This window comes from Delphinapterus leucas, chromosome 6 (genome assembly GCF_059928025.1).
Source record: "Delphinapterus leucas isolate spDelLeu-1000000601 "Yukka" chromosome 6, BTC_Dleu_Yukka2, whole genome shotgun sequence".
Taxonomy (NCBI): domain Eukaryota; kingdom Metazoa; phylum Chordata; class Mammalia; order Artiodactyla; family Monodontidae; genus Delphinapterus; species Delphinapterus leucas.
Genome location: NC_143134.1, coordinates 97484722 through 97500093, shown reverse-complemented (window position 1 = coordinate 97500093; position 15372 = coordinate 97484722). Strand labels below are relative to the sequence as shown.

The following is a 15372-nucleotide window of genomic DNA, read 5'->3' as shown; positions in this document are numbered from 1 at the left end:
ATCTAAGCTACATTTAATATACTATTTAAATATAGCTCTCAGTACAGCAGAAGGAAGGGAATGCAGTGCAGCAGGGAACACACATTTTGAACTACCCCAGGCTTTACACTACTTTGGGGGCCTTGGGGCAAGCTGCCTAAGCTTCTGCGCCTCAGTTTCTCTTTTTTTTTCAACTGAAGTATAGTTGATTTACAATGTTATGTCAGTTTCAGGTGTACAGCAAAGTGATTCAGAACACATACATATATTCTTTTTCAGATCCTTTTCCATTATAGGTTACAAGATATTAAATATAGTTCGCTGTGCTATACAGTAGGTCCTTGTTAATATATCTTATTTATAGTCGTGTGTATATGTTAATCCCATACTCCTAATTTATCCCCTCCCCCTTTTCCTTTGGTAACCATAAATTTATTTTCTATGTCTGTGAGTTTATTTCTGGTTTGTAAATAAGTTCATTTGTATCACTTATTTTCTAGATTCCACATATAAGTGATATAACGATATTTGTCTTTCTCTGTCTGATTACTTCACCTAATATGATAATCTCTAGGTCCATCCATGTTGCAGCAAATGGAGCCTCGGTTTTTTTGTTTTTGTTTTTTTTCTTTTTTGGCCACACTGTGGAATCTTAGGGATTCCACAGGGATTGAACCCGGGCTCCAGGCGGTGGAAGCACCGAGTCCTAACAACTGGACTGCCAGGGAATTCCCAAGCCTCAGTTTTTTAATCAGTAAAATGGGGCTAACACTGATACCCATCTCAGAGTTGCAAGAATCAAATGAAATTTATTCTATGAGGGCAGACAACTAGGGAATGAAAGCAGGGAAAAACCCAGTGGTCTGCTCTCATCTTCCATGCCCTTTCCTTCCCCTGGGAGACCACCAATCCTTACAGCATCTCCTTTATGCATATGACTTAGAACATTTTCTGAAATCCAGTTCTGGATCTTCAACCGCCTATGGGAAATTGCTACATGGAGTATTAATACCATCTCAAACTCAGTTCACACAAAATTAAATTCATCTTCCCCTCCCCATATTCTAGTCTCCATCTCAACTCCCATGTCTGTCAATTATAATACCCTTCTTCCATTATACAGTATTCTAAACCGGTTTTATCCCTCTCCGTTATCCCACATATCCAGATTAAGTCAGGAGAATCCGTCCTATTTCAATTCTATAATGTCTCTTCTGTTTCCCATTTACACTGTTGGTTCAAGTTACTGAACGGTTTCCAGGGTGGCCTGTTTCCCTTTCTCTCACTTCAGGCACAGGCAAAGCTCCAATTACTCCTTACACAGCTCTGAAAAACCCTCCATGGCTGCCCATTTCTCTCCCCTTGGAATAGTAGTCTTCCCTACATGTTACATTTCTCTTTACTCTGGCCAGGTCTCCTTTCCAAATGGACACGCAGTCAGTTAAAGGCTTCCTTGCCTTTGTTCAAGCTGTTCCTTTCACTGGAACGTCCTCTCTTGTCCCTGCTTTATACTAAAATCTGTCTATCCTCCCACATTTTCTAAACCCATCCTTCAAAGCCAAATCAAGGATGATTTTCAGGAAGCCCACTCTCCAACTAGTCCATCCTTTCTTAACTTCTCCAGTGAACTCCTAACCATCCAATTTAGCCTCTCCTTATTGCTGTTCATTTTACCCTTAACACTCATCTTCCAGACACAGTTTAAAATTTTTGGAAGTCGAGGTCCCTTTTCCAAAACCCAAACACAGGATTTTTTTAGGGGGGTATTAATGGGTAGGAGAACATCTAAGAGCCTTAGTCTACATTAATATCATAATGTCTAAGATATTTTCATGGGGTGTGCAGTTTGCTACAAGCCTGTGAGACAGGTTTTATTATTGTTCCCATTTCACAGCTGGGGAAAATGAGGCACAAAATGTTAAAGAATTTGAAACCCACAGCCAACATCGTCCTCAATGGTGAAAAACTGAAAGCATTTCCACTAAGATCAGGAACAAGACAAGGTTGCCCACTCTCACCACTCTTATTCAACATAGTTTTGGAAGTTTTAGCCACAGCAATCAGAGAAGAAAAGGAAATAAAAGGAATCCAAATCGGAAAAGAAGAAGTAAAGCTGTCATTGTTTGCAGATGATATGATACTATACACAGAGAAACCTAAAGATGCTACCAGAAAACTACTAGAGCTAATCAATGAATTTGGTAAAGCAGCAGGATACAAAATTAATGCACAGAAATCTCTGGCATTCCTATACACTAATGATGAAAAACCTGAAAGTGAAATCAAGAAAACACTCCCATTTACCAATGCAACAAAAAGAATAAAATATCTAGGAACAAACCTACCTAAGGAGACAAAAGACCTGTAGGCAGAAAATTATAAGACACTGATGAAAGAAATTAAAGATGATACAAATAGATGGAGAGATATACCATGTTCTTGGATTGGAAGAATCAACATTGTGAAAATGACTATACTACCCAAAGCAATCGACAGATTCAATGCAATCCCCATCAAACTACCACTGTCATTTTTCACAGAACTAGAACAAAAAATTTCACAATTTGTATGGAAACACAAAAGACCCCGAATAGCCAAAGCAATCTTGAGAACGAAAAACGGAGCTGGAGGAATCAGGCTCCCTGACTTCAGACTATACTACAAAGCTACAGTAATCAAGACGGTATGGTACTGGCACAGAAACAGAAATATAGATAAATGGAACAGGATAGAAAGCCCAGAGATAAACCCACACACATATGGTCACCTTATCTTTGATAAAGGAGGCAGGAATGTACAGTGGAGAAAGGACAGCCTCTTCAATAAGTGGTGCTGGGAAAACTGGACAGGTACATGTAAAAGTATGAGATTAGACCACTCCCTAACACCATACACAAAAATAAGCTCAAAATGGATTAAAGACCTAAATGTAAGGCCAGAAACTATCAAACTCTTAGAGGAAAACATAGGCAAAACACTCTATGACATAAATCACAGCAAGATCCTTTTTGACCCACCTCCTAGAGTAATGGAAATAAAAACAAAAATAAACAAATGGGACCTAATGAAACTTCAAAGCTTTTGCACAGCAAAGGAAACCATAAACAAGACCAAAAGACAACCCTCAGAATGGGAGAAAATATTTGCAAATGAAGCAACTGAAAAAGGATTAATCTCCAAAATTTACAAGCAGATCATGCAGCTCAATAACAAAAAAACAAACAACCCAATCCAAAAATGGGCAGAAGACCTAAATAAACATTTCTCCAAAGAAGATATACAGACTGCCAACAAACACATGAAAGAATGCTCAACATCATTAATCATTAGAGAAATGCAAATCAAAACTACAATGAGATATCATCTCACACCAGTCAGAATGGCCATCATCAAAAAATCTAGAAACAATAAATGCTGGAGAGGGTGTGGAGAAAAGGGAACACTCTTGCACTGCCGGTGGGAATGTGAATTGGTACAGCCACTATGGAGAACAGTATGGAGGTTCCTTAAAAAACTAAAAATAGAACTACCATATGACCCAGCAATCCCACTACTGGGCATATATCCTGAGAAAACCATAATTCAAAAAGAGTCATGTACCAAAATGTTCATTGCAGCTCTACTTACAATAGCCAGGAGATGGAAACAACCTAAGTGTCCATCATCGGATGAGTGGATAAAGATGTGGCACATATATACAACGGAATATTACTCAGCCATAAAAAGAAACGAAATTGAGCTATTTGTAATGAGGTGGATGGACCTAGAGTCTGTCATACAGAGTGAAGTAAGTCAAAAAGAGAAAAACAAATACCGTATGCTAACACATATATATGGAATTTAAGAGAAAAATAATGTCATGAAGAACCTAGGGGTAAGACAGGAATAAAGACACAGACCTACTAGAGAATGTACTTGAGGATATGGGGAGGGGGAAGGGTAAGCTGGGACAAAGCGAGAGAGTGGCATGGACATATATACACTACCAAAGGTAAAATAGATAGCTAGTGGGAAGCAGCCGCATAGCACAGGGAGATCAGCTCGGTGCTTTGTGACCACCTAGAGGGGTGGGATAGGGAGGGTGGGAGGGAGGGAGACGCAAGAGGGAAGAGATATGGGAACATATGTATAACTGATTCACTTTGTTATAAAGCAGAAACTAACATACCATTGTAAAGCAATTATACTCCAATAAAGATGTAAACACACACACACACACACACACACACACACACACACACACACACACAAAATGCTTAAGAATTTGGCCCAAATAACCCAGCTGGTGACAGAGCCATACGGTCTGGCTATACAGCCCACACTCCTGCCAGTACAAGATGGTGTTTAATTCTCAGATTCTAATATCCTTTTAGAGCAGCAGTAGGGAAAGGATTTCTTTAAAGGATGGCAGAAGGCTACTTATCCATTAAGGGTATGGTGAAGTGAGACACATATAGCAGACTAAATTCAACTGAATTTTATATTAAGAAAATTTTACATCAGCAATATTATGTTTAAAGTTAAACTATTTTGCTACTACAAATAATGCCGCATGTAATGTCATCTAGCATTTAGTATACTTTTGGATTACTAAAGGGTGTCAACTTTTTTATGGCTTTCAATGTATGTCATCAAACAGTGTCCCAAGAGGGTCATACCATTTATTCAGCAAATCAATAAAGTATACTTGAGTTGAAACCACATGAGCAATTAATATTATTCTGTTAACTACCAAAGTTACAGACGAAAGTGGTGTCTATGTACCCTTAATTTGATTATTAGCAAGACTGAACATATTTACATATTAGTTTACTAATTCTCCTTCTGTAAAGAAGCAATTTTTATACTGTGAGAGCTCTTTACATCATAGAGGTATTCTAAATAATGATGTGAATCTTCAGTTTTACTATTGCTATACCAAAAAACAAAAACAAAAAAAACCAAAATTAAACAGGAGGAAAAAAGACACTCTCTTTCTCCTCTTCTATGCTAGTATATTCCACTCAGTATTACAGTCCCTTAAGTGCATCAGGTAGGGGTAGAAAGAAAAGGGACGATAAAGAAAACTTTAGGGGAAAGGAGGGAAAAAGAAAGAAAAAATGAGTACCAATCGGACAGAGATAAACACACAAAGAAGTGAGAAGAGGTAGAAAAGGAAATTGAGAGCTTGAAAGGGAAGAGGTTATAGTAACCCCCAAGGTTCTCTTGGGTCCCACTGGTTGTGGGAAAACTGATTACCTACTTAACCATTATTCCAACCTTAAATGCTCTTCTTTATCCAGAAGCTATGCTTGCCTCAGAATGGGAAAGAAGCAGTGGGGGTGGGGAAAAGAGAAAGACGGGGATTCAGCAGTGGCTAGAGCAGTAGCACTGGGGAAATAGGAAGGTAACTGTGTGACTTTCAACTATGAAATGTGAGGTTTTATAATGGAGCTATAAACAAAATGTTAGGAAACACCATACAAGTGTGATCTTATAGGCAGAAGAAAATGACAAAACTATGTAAGCAGATACCATTGGCTGCCTACTCAGTCACCACTCTCCCCAACACCCCCAAGCCTTAGTGGCGGAGTCCTAATTTCGCTCTGGTATTGCTCCACCCGCCACTTGACTCAGAGGGAAATCCTGGTTAGTCTAAGCCAATTAGAGTGCCCTTGCCTCCCCCTTGCTAGAGATTGTTTAGGGATGAGTATGCAGCCCTCCCTAACTCCTACTGAAAGAAAAAGCACTGGAGATTGGCAGATCGGCGTGAGTCTGTCAGAGTCACATCCATCTTGGGATCACAAGGGGAGCTAAGTGAGGGAAAAACTAACTTCCTTAAATGACAAAAAGAGACAACTCAGGTCCTTGTTGACATCATCAAGCCACTGAATTAACCAAGCTGGAAGCCACCCTACCACTCAACTTATAAGAGATAGTAAGTTTTCCTTAATGTATTAGCTATTTAGATTTAAGGTTTTTCATTTCTTAAAGCTGAATCATCCTTAAGTGATTCATAATGAAAAATCTTACTAGATCATTATCATTACCATTATCATAATGCTACCAAAAAAAAAAAGAAGCAAACTTTAATACCTTCCCTGCTACTTGAACATCTTGAAGTAAACATATATTTTCAATTTTTCCATCTTTTTGCTGTTTTCCTTATTTTACATTATACAAATGTATCCAGAAATCAAACATGTCTGTTCAGCAATCTTCAGCGTATCTCGCAACCTTAAAAATTAGGATAAAAATAGCTTTTAATAGTTTCCTTACTAAATAAATGTCTAAATATTTGATTGCAGGATGTTATAGAGAGCAGCTAAAAAAAAGTAATATTATTTTTAAAAATTCCAGTAGTTTATCAACCAAATGTTTTTTTAAGTACATCTTACTATACAGCTGATATGAAATCAGAGAGGAGTCCATCAGGGGAAAAAAAACACCCCCTAACTTACACCTCTACAAGTACACTTGCTTCACACAGGAGACGTATACCTGCAACAGAGAAGCTGCTTAAGACAGCTGCTAAAACTTCTGTTGAGAATCTTCTTCGAAAGTATTTGTCCTGTTATGGAATTCCCTGGTGGTCCAGTGGTTAGGACTCAGTGCTTTCACTGCCTGGGCCTGGGTTCAATCCCTGGTGGGGGAACTAGGATCCTGCAAGCCGCCAGGCACCGTCAAAAAAAAAAAAAAGTATTTGTCCTTTAAAAAACTTTTTTTTACACTGAAGCCCTTGGCTTTTTTTTTTTCCTTTTTTTTTTTTTTTAATTTATTTATTTATTTTTGGCTGTGTTGGGTCTTCGTTTCTGTACACGGGCTTTCTCTAGTTGCAGCAAGTGGGAGCTACTCTTTGTTGCGGTGCGTGGGCTTCTCATTGCAGTGGCTTCTCTTTGTTGCGGAGCAGAGTCTCTAAGCGCACAGGCTTCAGTAGTTGTGGCACGTGGGCTCAGTAGTTGTGGCTCGCGGGTTTTAGAGCACAGGCTCAGTAGTTGTGGCACATGGGCTTAGTTGCTCCGTGGCATGTGGGATCTTCTGGGACCAAGGCTCGAACCCGTGTCCCCTGCATTGGCAGGCGGATTCTTAACCACTGCACCACCAGGGAAGTCCCTAAAATTTTTTTATATTGAATTTTATTTTATTTTTTTATAAGTAACTACTTTTTGTTTTTAAAAAATTTCTTGCTTTTATTTTTTTGGCTGTGTCGGGTCTTAGTTGTGGCACACAGGGTCTTTGTTACAGCGTGCGGGCTTCCCTCTAGTTGTGGCGCACGGGCTCCAGAGCGCGTAGGCTCTGTAGTTTGAGGCATGTGGGCTCTCTCCTTAAGGCGCTCAAGCTCAGTAGTTGTGGCATGTGGGTTTAGTTGCCCCCCAGCATGTGGGATCTTAGTTCCCTGAAGGGATTGAACCCATGTCCCCTGCATTGGAAGGCGGATTCTTTACCACTGAACCACCAGGGAAGTCCCTATATTGAATTTTAAAACATCAGAGTCACTACGGTTGGAGTTTATCCACATCCATCCATGAAAGGAAAGAGATTTGAACAAATTCACTAATTTGTTCCAATATTTCACGAGCACATACCAGGTACCAGGTACCAACTAAGCACAGAGAATAACAGCAATGAACAAAGCAGTCATGGTCCCTCTCCTCATCAACTCAGTCTAGACCAGGGGTTAGTAAACATTTTCCCTAAGAGCCACAGAATAAATATTTACACTTGCAGGCCATAAGGTCTCTGTCACAACTAACCACTCAACTCTGCCACTGTAGCATAAAAGCAGCTATAGACAATGTGTAAATGAATGCATGTGGTTTTATCAATAAAGCTTTATTTGCAGACAATGGAATTCAAATTTATATAATTTTTATGAAATAAATTTCTCATGTAAAATTCTTCTTCTGAGTTTTTTCCCCCATTTAAATATATAGATGCCATTTTTAGCATTCTTAGCTTGCAAGCCATACAAAAACAGGTAGCTGGCCAGATTTGGCCCATGGGCTGTAGTTTTGCCAACTCCTAGTCTAGACATTAACTGCATATTGCTTTAGGTGTTCATAGGGAAAATACATAAGGCTGTGAGAATTTAATGAGGAGACATGGCCTGGTTTGAAGGATCAAGGAAGCCTTTTCCAAACAAGTGACTCTGAGGCTGAAACTTAAAGGATGGGTATCAGGCAGCCAAAGGCCAGGGAGAAAAGCAAAGAGCCATCCCAACAAGTGAAAAGCATGTGCAAAAGCTCTAAAAGAAGAATACAGTCTCCTGAAGAATCTGTGAGGTTGGAGCGAGCACAAAGAGTAAGGAGAAGCATGGTATGAGAAGACAATGATGCTGAAGAGAGATGGAGACCAGCCCATGCAGCACTGTCGGCTAGGGTCAGTGATTCTGGTCTTTGCCCTAAGGGCAATCAGAAACCATTAAAAGGTTTCAAGTAGGTGGGGGACACAATCCCCACACAGCTTTGGATTTTTTTAAAGAGATCACTAAGACTGCGGTGTGGAGAAAAATTAGAAGGAAGCATGAATGAATATGGGGAGATATGGAAGCAAGGTTCTGGCCAGAGATGACAGAAGCTTAAACTAGGGGGCTGGTAGTGGAGTTTAGAAGGTAAAAGAGGCAAGATATGGTGACCAGGTATGGAATAATGAGAGGCAGGTTTCCTATGTGCCTCGGTTTTCCAGTTTCCACACCAGGATACTGGCATCATTCAGTGAACCAAAGATACTGAAAAAGATGTGTGTGTATGTGCCTACACATTTTGAGTTCAGTTTTGACACGCTGAGTTTGAGTTGCCTACAAGACATTCTAGTGGAAGTGCCAAGTATAGCTCAGGGGCCAGGAAAAAATTGGTTTCAGTTCAGTAGTTCAGTTTGGGAATTGTCAGCATATGGATTGTAACTGAAACCAGAGAAGGAGATGGAATTATCTAAAGAAAGGGTGTGTAAGAGTGGGTTTTAACCTTTGGCAGAACATGAAAATCACCAGGGGAACTTTAAAAAATACCCCTGGACCAATGACATCAGAACCTCTGAAAGGAGGACCCAGGAATCCGTGTTTTTACACGTTCTCTAAGTGTTTCCTATGTGGAGCCAAGGTTACAAAGATAAGAAGACTTAAGACATTAAGAATTAATACTAACTATAGAAAGCTCAAGAGATTAAGTGACTAAGTAGGTTTCTAGTCCTAGCTACCTCATAATGTATCTCTCTGACCTTAGACTACTTCTTATCTCTACATTCTAGTTTAGCTCAATAGAAAAGAGAGATAGTAGGCCTAGTTTATCTCTAATAAAGATAAACTAGAGGCCCCCAAATCTGAGCCAAATTATGAAATTGAAATATTTACTTCTTCTTTTTGGGGGTGTGGGGGGGGGTTGGGGAGGAAGGAGACAGTAAAATAGCTACTAACCAATTACCTGTAATAGAATAGAGAACATATTTCTATAAATAAATGTCCTTCAAGCCAATAACATTTCTAAATGATAGGATTAACACATCAAATAGTATTTGGTAGTATTTGTTAAGCCTGGGAACTTTTTAACTGGACTAGTTTTGCTGTACCACATTATGTCGTTCTCCAGCTAGTAACTGCAGCAAGTTCAAAAAGGCATGACTTTAACTTGGACATTCCTTAATTCAAAATGTTATTGAGTGGACCTTTTCTAAAGATAAAATGAACTGCAATTTATGACAGGGGAAGCATGTATGTGAACGCAGAAAGAAAAGCACAGGACTCACATTCAAAAGACCTGGGGTAAAGTTTGGATGGATCCCTTAGTAGCTCTGAGACTTCAGCCAAGTCTCAACTAATGTCCAAGCCTCAACTGCCTCCCCTGTAAAACGGAAGTAAAGTCAACTTCAGAGTTACTAGAGAAATTAAAACATGAAAATGGCTGTGAAAAATAGGTATACAAAAAGTCTCACCATTTTTACATTACTTTCCAGCCAATTTTAAGATTAACTTTGATTTACATTATTTGGAGGAATGGATCTTCTATGCTAATAGCATAATATTCAGAAGAAGAAGAAAAAAATAAATTGTCTTCATGTTGTGTTTTTTTTTTTCCAGTTAGAGCAGGTCTACTTCGCTGGACACTCTTCAAATTTCATTTTTACCCTCTGACTTCAAAGTTCACAAAGCAGAAGGAGACTACAGTACTAATAAAATTCTGTTAAAGAGCAGTTAACATTCTCAAAAGTTAACCAGCATTTGTGAACCACTTGATTGTTTTTCATTACTCCTGAGACAAGATATGAGAGCTAGAAAAACACAGTTAAATACTTAGCTCTCAATTTGAAGACATGGGACGAGACCAGAGACAAGACCAATCTCTCCTCAAGTCAGAGAGATATGAGGGGCAGTTTGTTCAGTCAGAAAGATTCCCCTCCATCCCTCTCACAATTTCTAAGGTTAGAACCAAAGGACACAGAACTTCAGAGCACTTGCGAAATCTCCTGGCCTCCAAAGCGCTGCTGTGAGAAATGATGATCTAGCCATTAACGACAAAGACTTTTGACAATTTGCTAAGTAATCCTTCAAAAGCCTCCTTCATTCAAACTGGTTTGTCAATGGGAAAGAACATTTCATAAATCTGAAGATTTACAACTGAACTTTGAAGTTTAACATTGCAAGAATAGAAATTATGTCAGGTTATAACAGAACAAACGAATTATGGAGAGTTGGGAATAAATTTTAAGAATCTTAGGGAGGATTAGTGCTGTAAAAAGAAACTCATGACTATCTCACTTTTATGTTCTCTTCAAAGAGATTTTTAGGCAAAGGCTATCATGTATTGGCTTGTGTTGAGCAATTACTAATATTAGCAAGTAACTTGTAGTGGCCACAAATAAAAAAAATAAGAGTTCTATTAAGAGTTCTATAAATATATCTAAGAGTTATTAAGATTCTTAGAAACACATATCTGATGCTGCACAAATAATTTTGCCAATAATTTCCTCCTTTAACAGTAAAATACAAGTAAGTATAGAATGTGATGCTTTTCTTTTATCTAAATCCAAAAACAGGATAATTATTTTGATGGCAAATTATGATAACCAGACACTGCCAAGAAAATGAAAATAATACCAGAACAGACTACAAGAGATGAAGCAGTTTGGAAGTCAATAAACTCTTTATGAGAGTCTACAACATAGCAAGAGACTATGAGGGAAAATAAATTATATGTATTTCAAAAGTGAATTCCTACTACAAAGAGGAAACACGCTACATTTACATTGATAAAACCTGCCAGGGCTTGAAAGTTGCTGATGATACCACTGAGAAAAGCTAAACTGAACTGCAGATTACCTCAAAGCGCATTGTTTTGATGTGCTGTGCAGGTTATCATTAGAGTTTGCAGACAAGCTCTTTTAAGATGTTATAGCCACTGCTCCAACTAAAACATAATAAGCACTGAGCAGAGCACCAGGAGAAAAGAAAAAACCTGCTCAACTTTGCAAACTGATGGTACCATTGACAGAATGGGAAGGAATGTGGGAAAAGCAGGTGAATTTTAACTTAGTTGAAATTTGAGCTTTGAAGAGGGTGGCGTGGTGGCATTACTCAACCAGCTCATGGAAGTAAAACAGCACCTAGTTCGGGGCTGGATTCATATTAAATGTTACTCGCCAGCCAAATGTTCCAATCTGTGTATCTATATTCTGTTCATTGACTACTGCTGAGCAACTTATTATGTACAAGGTATAGTGAGGCACTGCAATGGATACAAACATGTGGAAAATAAAAACAGTTCCTATACTCAAGAAGTTTACAATTCAGTAGAAGGGATGAAAGAAACATTCTGCCTGAAAATACAATTGAGGCCTCTAAGAGAGGTTCAAAGTGATGTGGAGGTTCACATTTAGAGAAGATGTGCAGCTGCATCCCTATTTTGTTTCAACACAACTCATACAGATACTATATTATCCTAACTGGTGATGCTACTGAAAGGAGCATTAAAATGCAGCAGATTGGTAACATTTCACAAATTAAGAATGATGCCAAAATCTCAAATAAGGAAAAAAAAATGATGACCAGCTCTTTGGCACGAAACCTCAATGCTCCACTTACACTACAAGTCCCTAAAGCTGCTGTTGATTGGTTATAGGAATCCACAGAAAAAAAAATGCACCTTTCAGAGTGCATGACATGCATCTTGTCTGTAGAGCACAGCATGAAGGAAACAGTGGCCGCAAGAGGAGGAAGAAGAAAGGAAAATATATGGGACAGCATTCTGAAAAGTAAGATGTGGAGCTAGTCAAATGCAAGACCTGTTAAGCAGAGTTTTGGTCCAGCATCCATCCCTTCCAAATTTAATTGATTAAACACTGAACAAGCCATCCATAAACTATCCAATACTGTCTTAAAGGCATTTCATCTCCAAAAGAGGATGCAAAATAACCCAATTCTTAAAAGAAAGGCGACAGGAAAGGTATCTTTTTGGTGAAAATAATATTTAAGTAAATATTAGACGAATAGCACCCAAGTAGATTCCTCCCTCTCCCCCAAAATCTCTGACCAGTTGAAAGGTAGTGTGTGATTCCACACCTTTATCTGTTAATATGAAAACTGTGGTCTATCGACCTCTCCTTCCTAACACCACTACATATAGTTTTTCTCTGTTATTCTAACTGAACAGGAAGGTTTAACTAACTAAACCAGTCAGCCTGACTATGATCCTAATAGGAAAAGAAAAAAAAAAATCAAAAAAAGAGTAAGCAAACACCCAAAAAAGAAGTAGACAAATAGGATGGGTACTTAATAAAACATAAATGTCCTCCATTCATCTGCAATTCTAGTCATTTTCTAACAGATCTCAGATTTTCAGAACAAGTATGCAGGTTATTTAAAACTGAGTTATATATAGTCATTTAGAAGCAGCAAAATACTTCTAGCATTATCACAGATGCTAGATCTCTGAAGGAATTTTTTTTTCCAAACTAGCATTTTTCTTCACCAAGAACGGACCAGCCTTTATTTCTAAAAACAAGAGCCCTTGTATCCCCCCAAAACAAACAAATCAAAGACCACAGTTACATTCTACACTAATGAAACTGTGAGATTACATCCCAGGCGTTGTCAGAGCCTATTTTTCATACACCACCACCAGACAGTTTGATGCAGTATTCCTGATGGCTTTTTATCGTATTTGTAAATACACTCACTAATCCACTAAATTAGGTAATTTACAAACAGGTCCTCTTAGTTATTAGTGGCCAGCAGTCAAGTCCTATTACGTTTGATCCTTATACAGTTGTCTAAACATTTCTATCCAGGTTAAGGGCTCGGATCGGCAAAAGAGAGGGAGGTTAGCGAAATCTGGATGGGGGCAGGGTAGAAGCTGGGAGAAATCTCTGCATCTCAGCCCTCAGCGACAACACTCAGCCAGTGCACACAGAAAAACTAAATTCGGCACCTCTTCCTCCTGTTACACTGGCAACAAAGAGGGAGTCTCCGTAACGATCCCGTCACCCACCAGGTGCCCAATCTCCTTCTCAGCCCAATCCCCGCGCTCCCGCAGGGGCCTCGGGGTGCGAAGAGGCCGCGGTGCCCGGGGTCAAGGCACAAAGGGGGGATGGGATGGGGTGGGAAGCGAGCGGCTAGAATCGGGGAAGCGGGTCGTAGAAGGGCTCCGGGATCCGCTTAAACACTTGAACCCGGACGGGGGGCGGCGGGCAAGAGAAAAGGGACAGAATATCTAAGAGGAGAAACTGTAATAAGGTAGGAGAGGGGTGAACAGCCCATACTGGGGGTACTCCTCTAGGGAGCACAGAAAATAGTCTGTGGATGGGGAGGGGGAAGACTCCAAGGAGGTAGGAAGAGAGGAACCAGGCCCGGAAGACGAGGGAAGGGGGTGCCACCAGGGGCAGAGAGCAGACGCCCTTATTGCCTCTACCTGCGGGCTGGCGGGACGCGCCGCTCAGGTGTTACTGGGAGGAGGCGGCCAAGTCGGCAAGGGGCTGGGCAGAGGTAACGGCGCCCTGGGGGCCGCGCAGAGGCGCCTGCGAATCGGCAGCCCTGGGAGCCAGCGCGGGGGCATCTTCGGGACAGGGGGAGGCGGGAGAGGGAGGCGGGAGTGGGGGTCTCTGGAGTGCACGGTGGGTTGAGGGGACGCTCGCAGGTAGTGGGAGGCTGCGGGCGCCCGCGGCACGCGCGGGGAGGCATCCGGGCGGGCGGCCGGGAGGCGGGAGCCCCTCACCTGCGCGGCTGAGGAGGCGGAGTTGCAGCAGCCCATGGCGGGGCCGGAGGAGCCCGGAGGCGGCGCCGGGCGCGCAGCTACGCCCCGGAGCCCCTCGGCATGCGAGCCGGCGGGCGCCCGGGGAGGGCGCGGCCTGGCTCCGCACGGCTCGGCGGCGGCGGCGGCTCGGGCGGCGGCGGGTACTCAGGAGGCGGCGCGGCTCGGGGCGGGCGCCGACCACATCCCCCGGCGGCGGCGGTAGTGGCTGCGCGGCTCCCGCTCCGCTCCTGCTGCTGCAGCTGCTCCCCAGCAGAAAGGGGCGGGCGGCGGCGGCGGCGCCTCCCCCTGTCCCCCGCCTCCGGCCTCCCGCGCCCAGTCCCTCTCCGGCTCCCTCTCCCCGGCCGCCGCCTTCTCAGCGCCGCGCGCTTCTCCCATCAGACTCCCCGCCCCCAGTGCAGCGCCGCGCGGGCGGCCGGGCGAATGCGGCCAAAACGAGGCCGGGCCCTTCGGCGCGCGTCGGAACCTGCGCGGTGCCGAGCCAATTTAGCGGTGGCACCGAGGCAGAGCGCTACCTTGGTGCGAGAGGGCGCCTGAGGCTGGGGCGCCGGAGGGCTGGACAGGCTCGCAGCCGAAATGGGGTCGGGTTGCTTCCGGACCTGGGAGGCACGGGCGAGGCTTGCGGAGATGCTAGCCATCCCCAGTAGGCGCGCTACCCGAGGACCCCGCTGGTTTCTTACCTCTCAGGTGGCTGATTTTATCCAGGGGAAAGCGTACGCAATAAACCCCTGCAGAAGCAGTAGGTGATTGAAGACAAGGAGAAACAAGCAACTGTTGCTACTCGCCCCATTTTGCTGATGTGGAAACTGAGCCTTGAAGGGCACCAAGAGCTTAATGGAATGCACCCAAGGTCGAAATTGTTATAAAGGGCCGAAAATAGGGAAAAGGCAAAAAAATTCTACAGTTCTGTCAATTCAGAGCCATATTGGATCTAAACGAAACTTTTTATACAGAATAGTCCACAAAAAACAATAAGCGAGTATTAATTTATCATGTTAAAACATATGTATACTGAGGGCACACTAAGTTCCAGTAATTTACAGGCACTGGGAACAAAGAGGTGAACAAAAGAACCAAAGTTTCTGCTCTCTTACAAGTCCCTGTTGTTACATGAATACGCTATGCAGTATCAACAAGTTACAGTAGGTGCGGTCACCACCTTCAAGAAGTCTACAAC

General features: G+C 42.0%; 1 protein-coding gene across 5 annotated transcripts in view; it reads right to left on the bottom strand.

Annotated features, from left to right (window-relative positions):
• The window catches only part of SLC44A1 (solute carrier family 44 member 1), a 214712-nt gene extending 200237 nt beyond the window's left edge, over nt 1-14475 (bottom strand). For 2 of the 5 annotated variants that reach the window (XM_089913488.1, XM_089913489.1), the window contains exon 1: nt 14160-14472. In XM_089913488.1, coding sequence (XP_089769614.1) covers nt 14160-14195 — 36 coding nt within the window. In that variant the 5' untranslated portion in view covers nt 14196-14472. Of the gene's footprint in view, nt 1-14159 lie in introns of all 5 variants that reach the window. The other 3 variants (XM_022600294.3, XM_022600293.3, XM_022600292.3) reach the window with 2 other exon arrangements.
• Nucleotides 14476-15372: the final 897 nt, after the last annotated feature.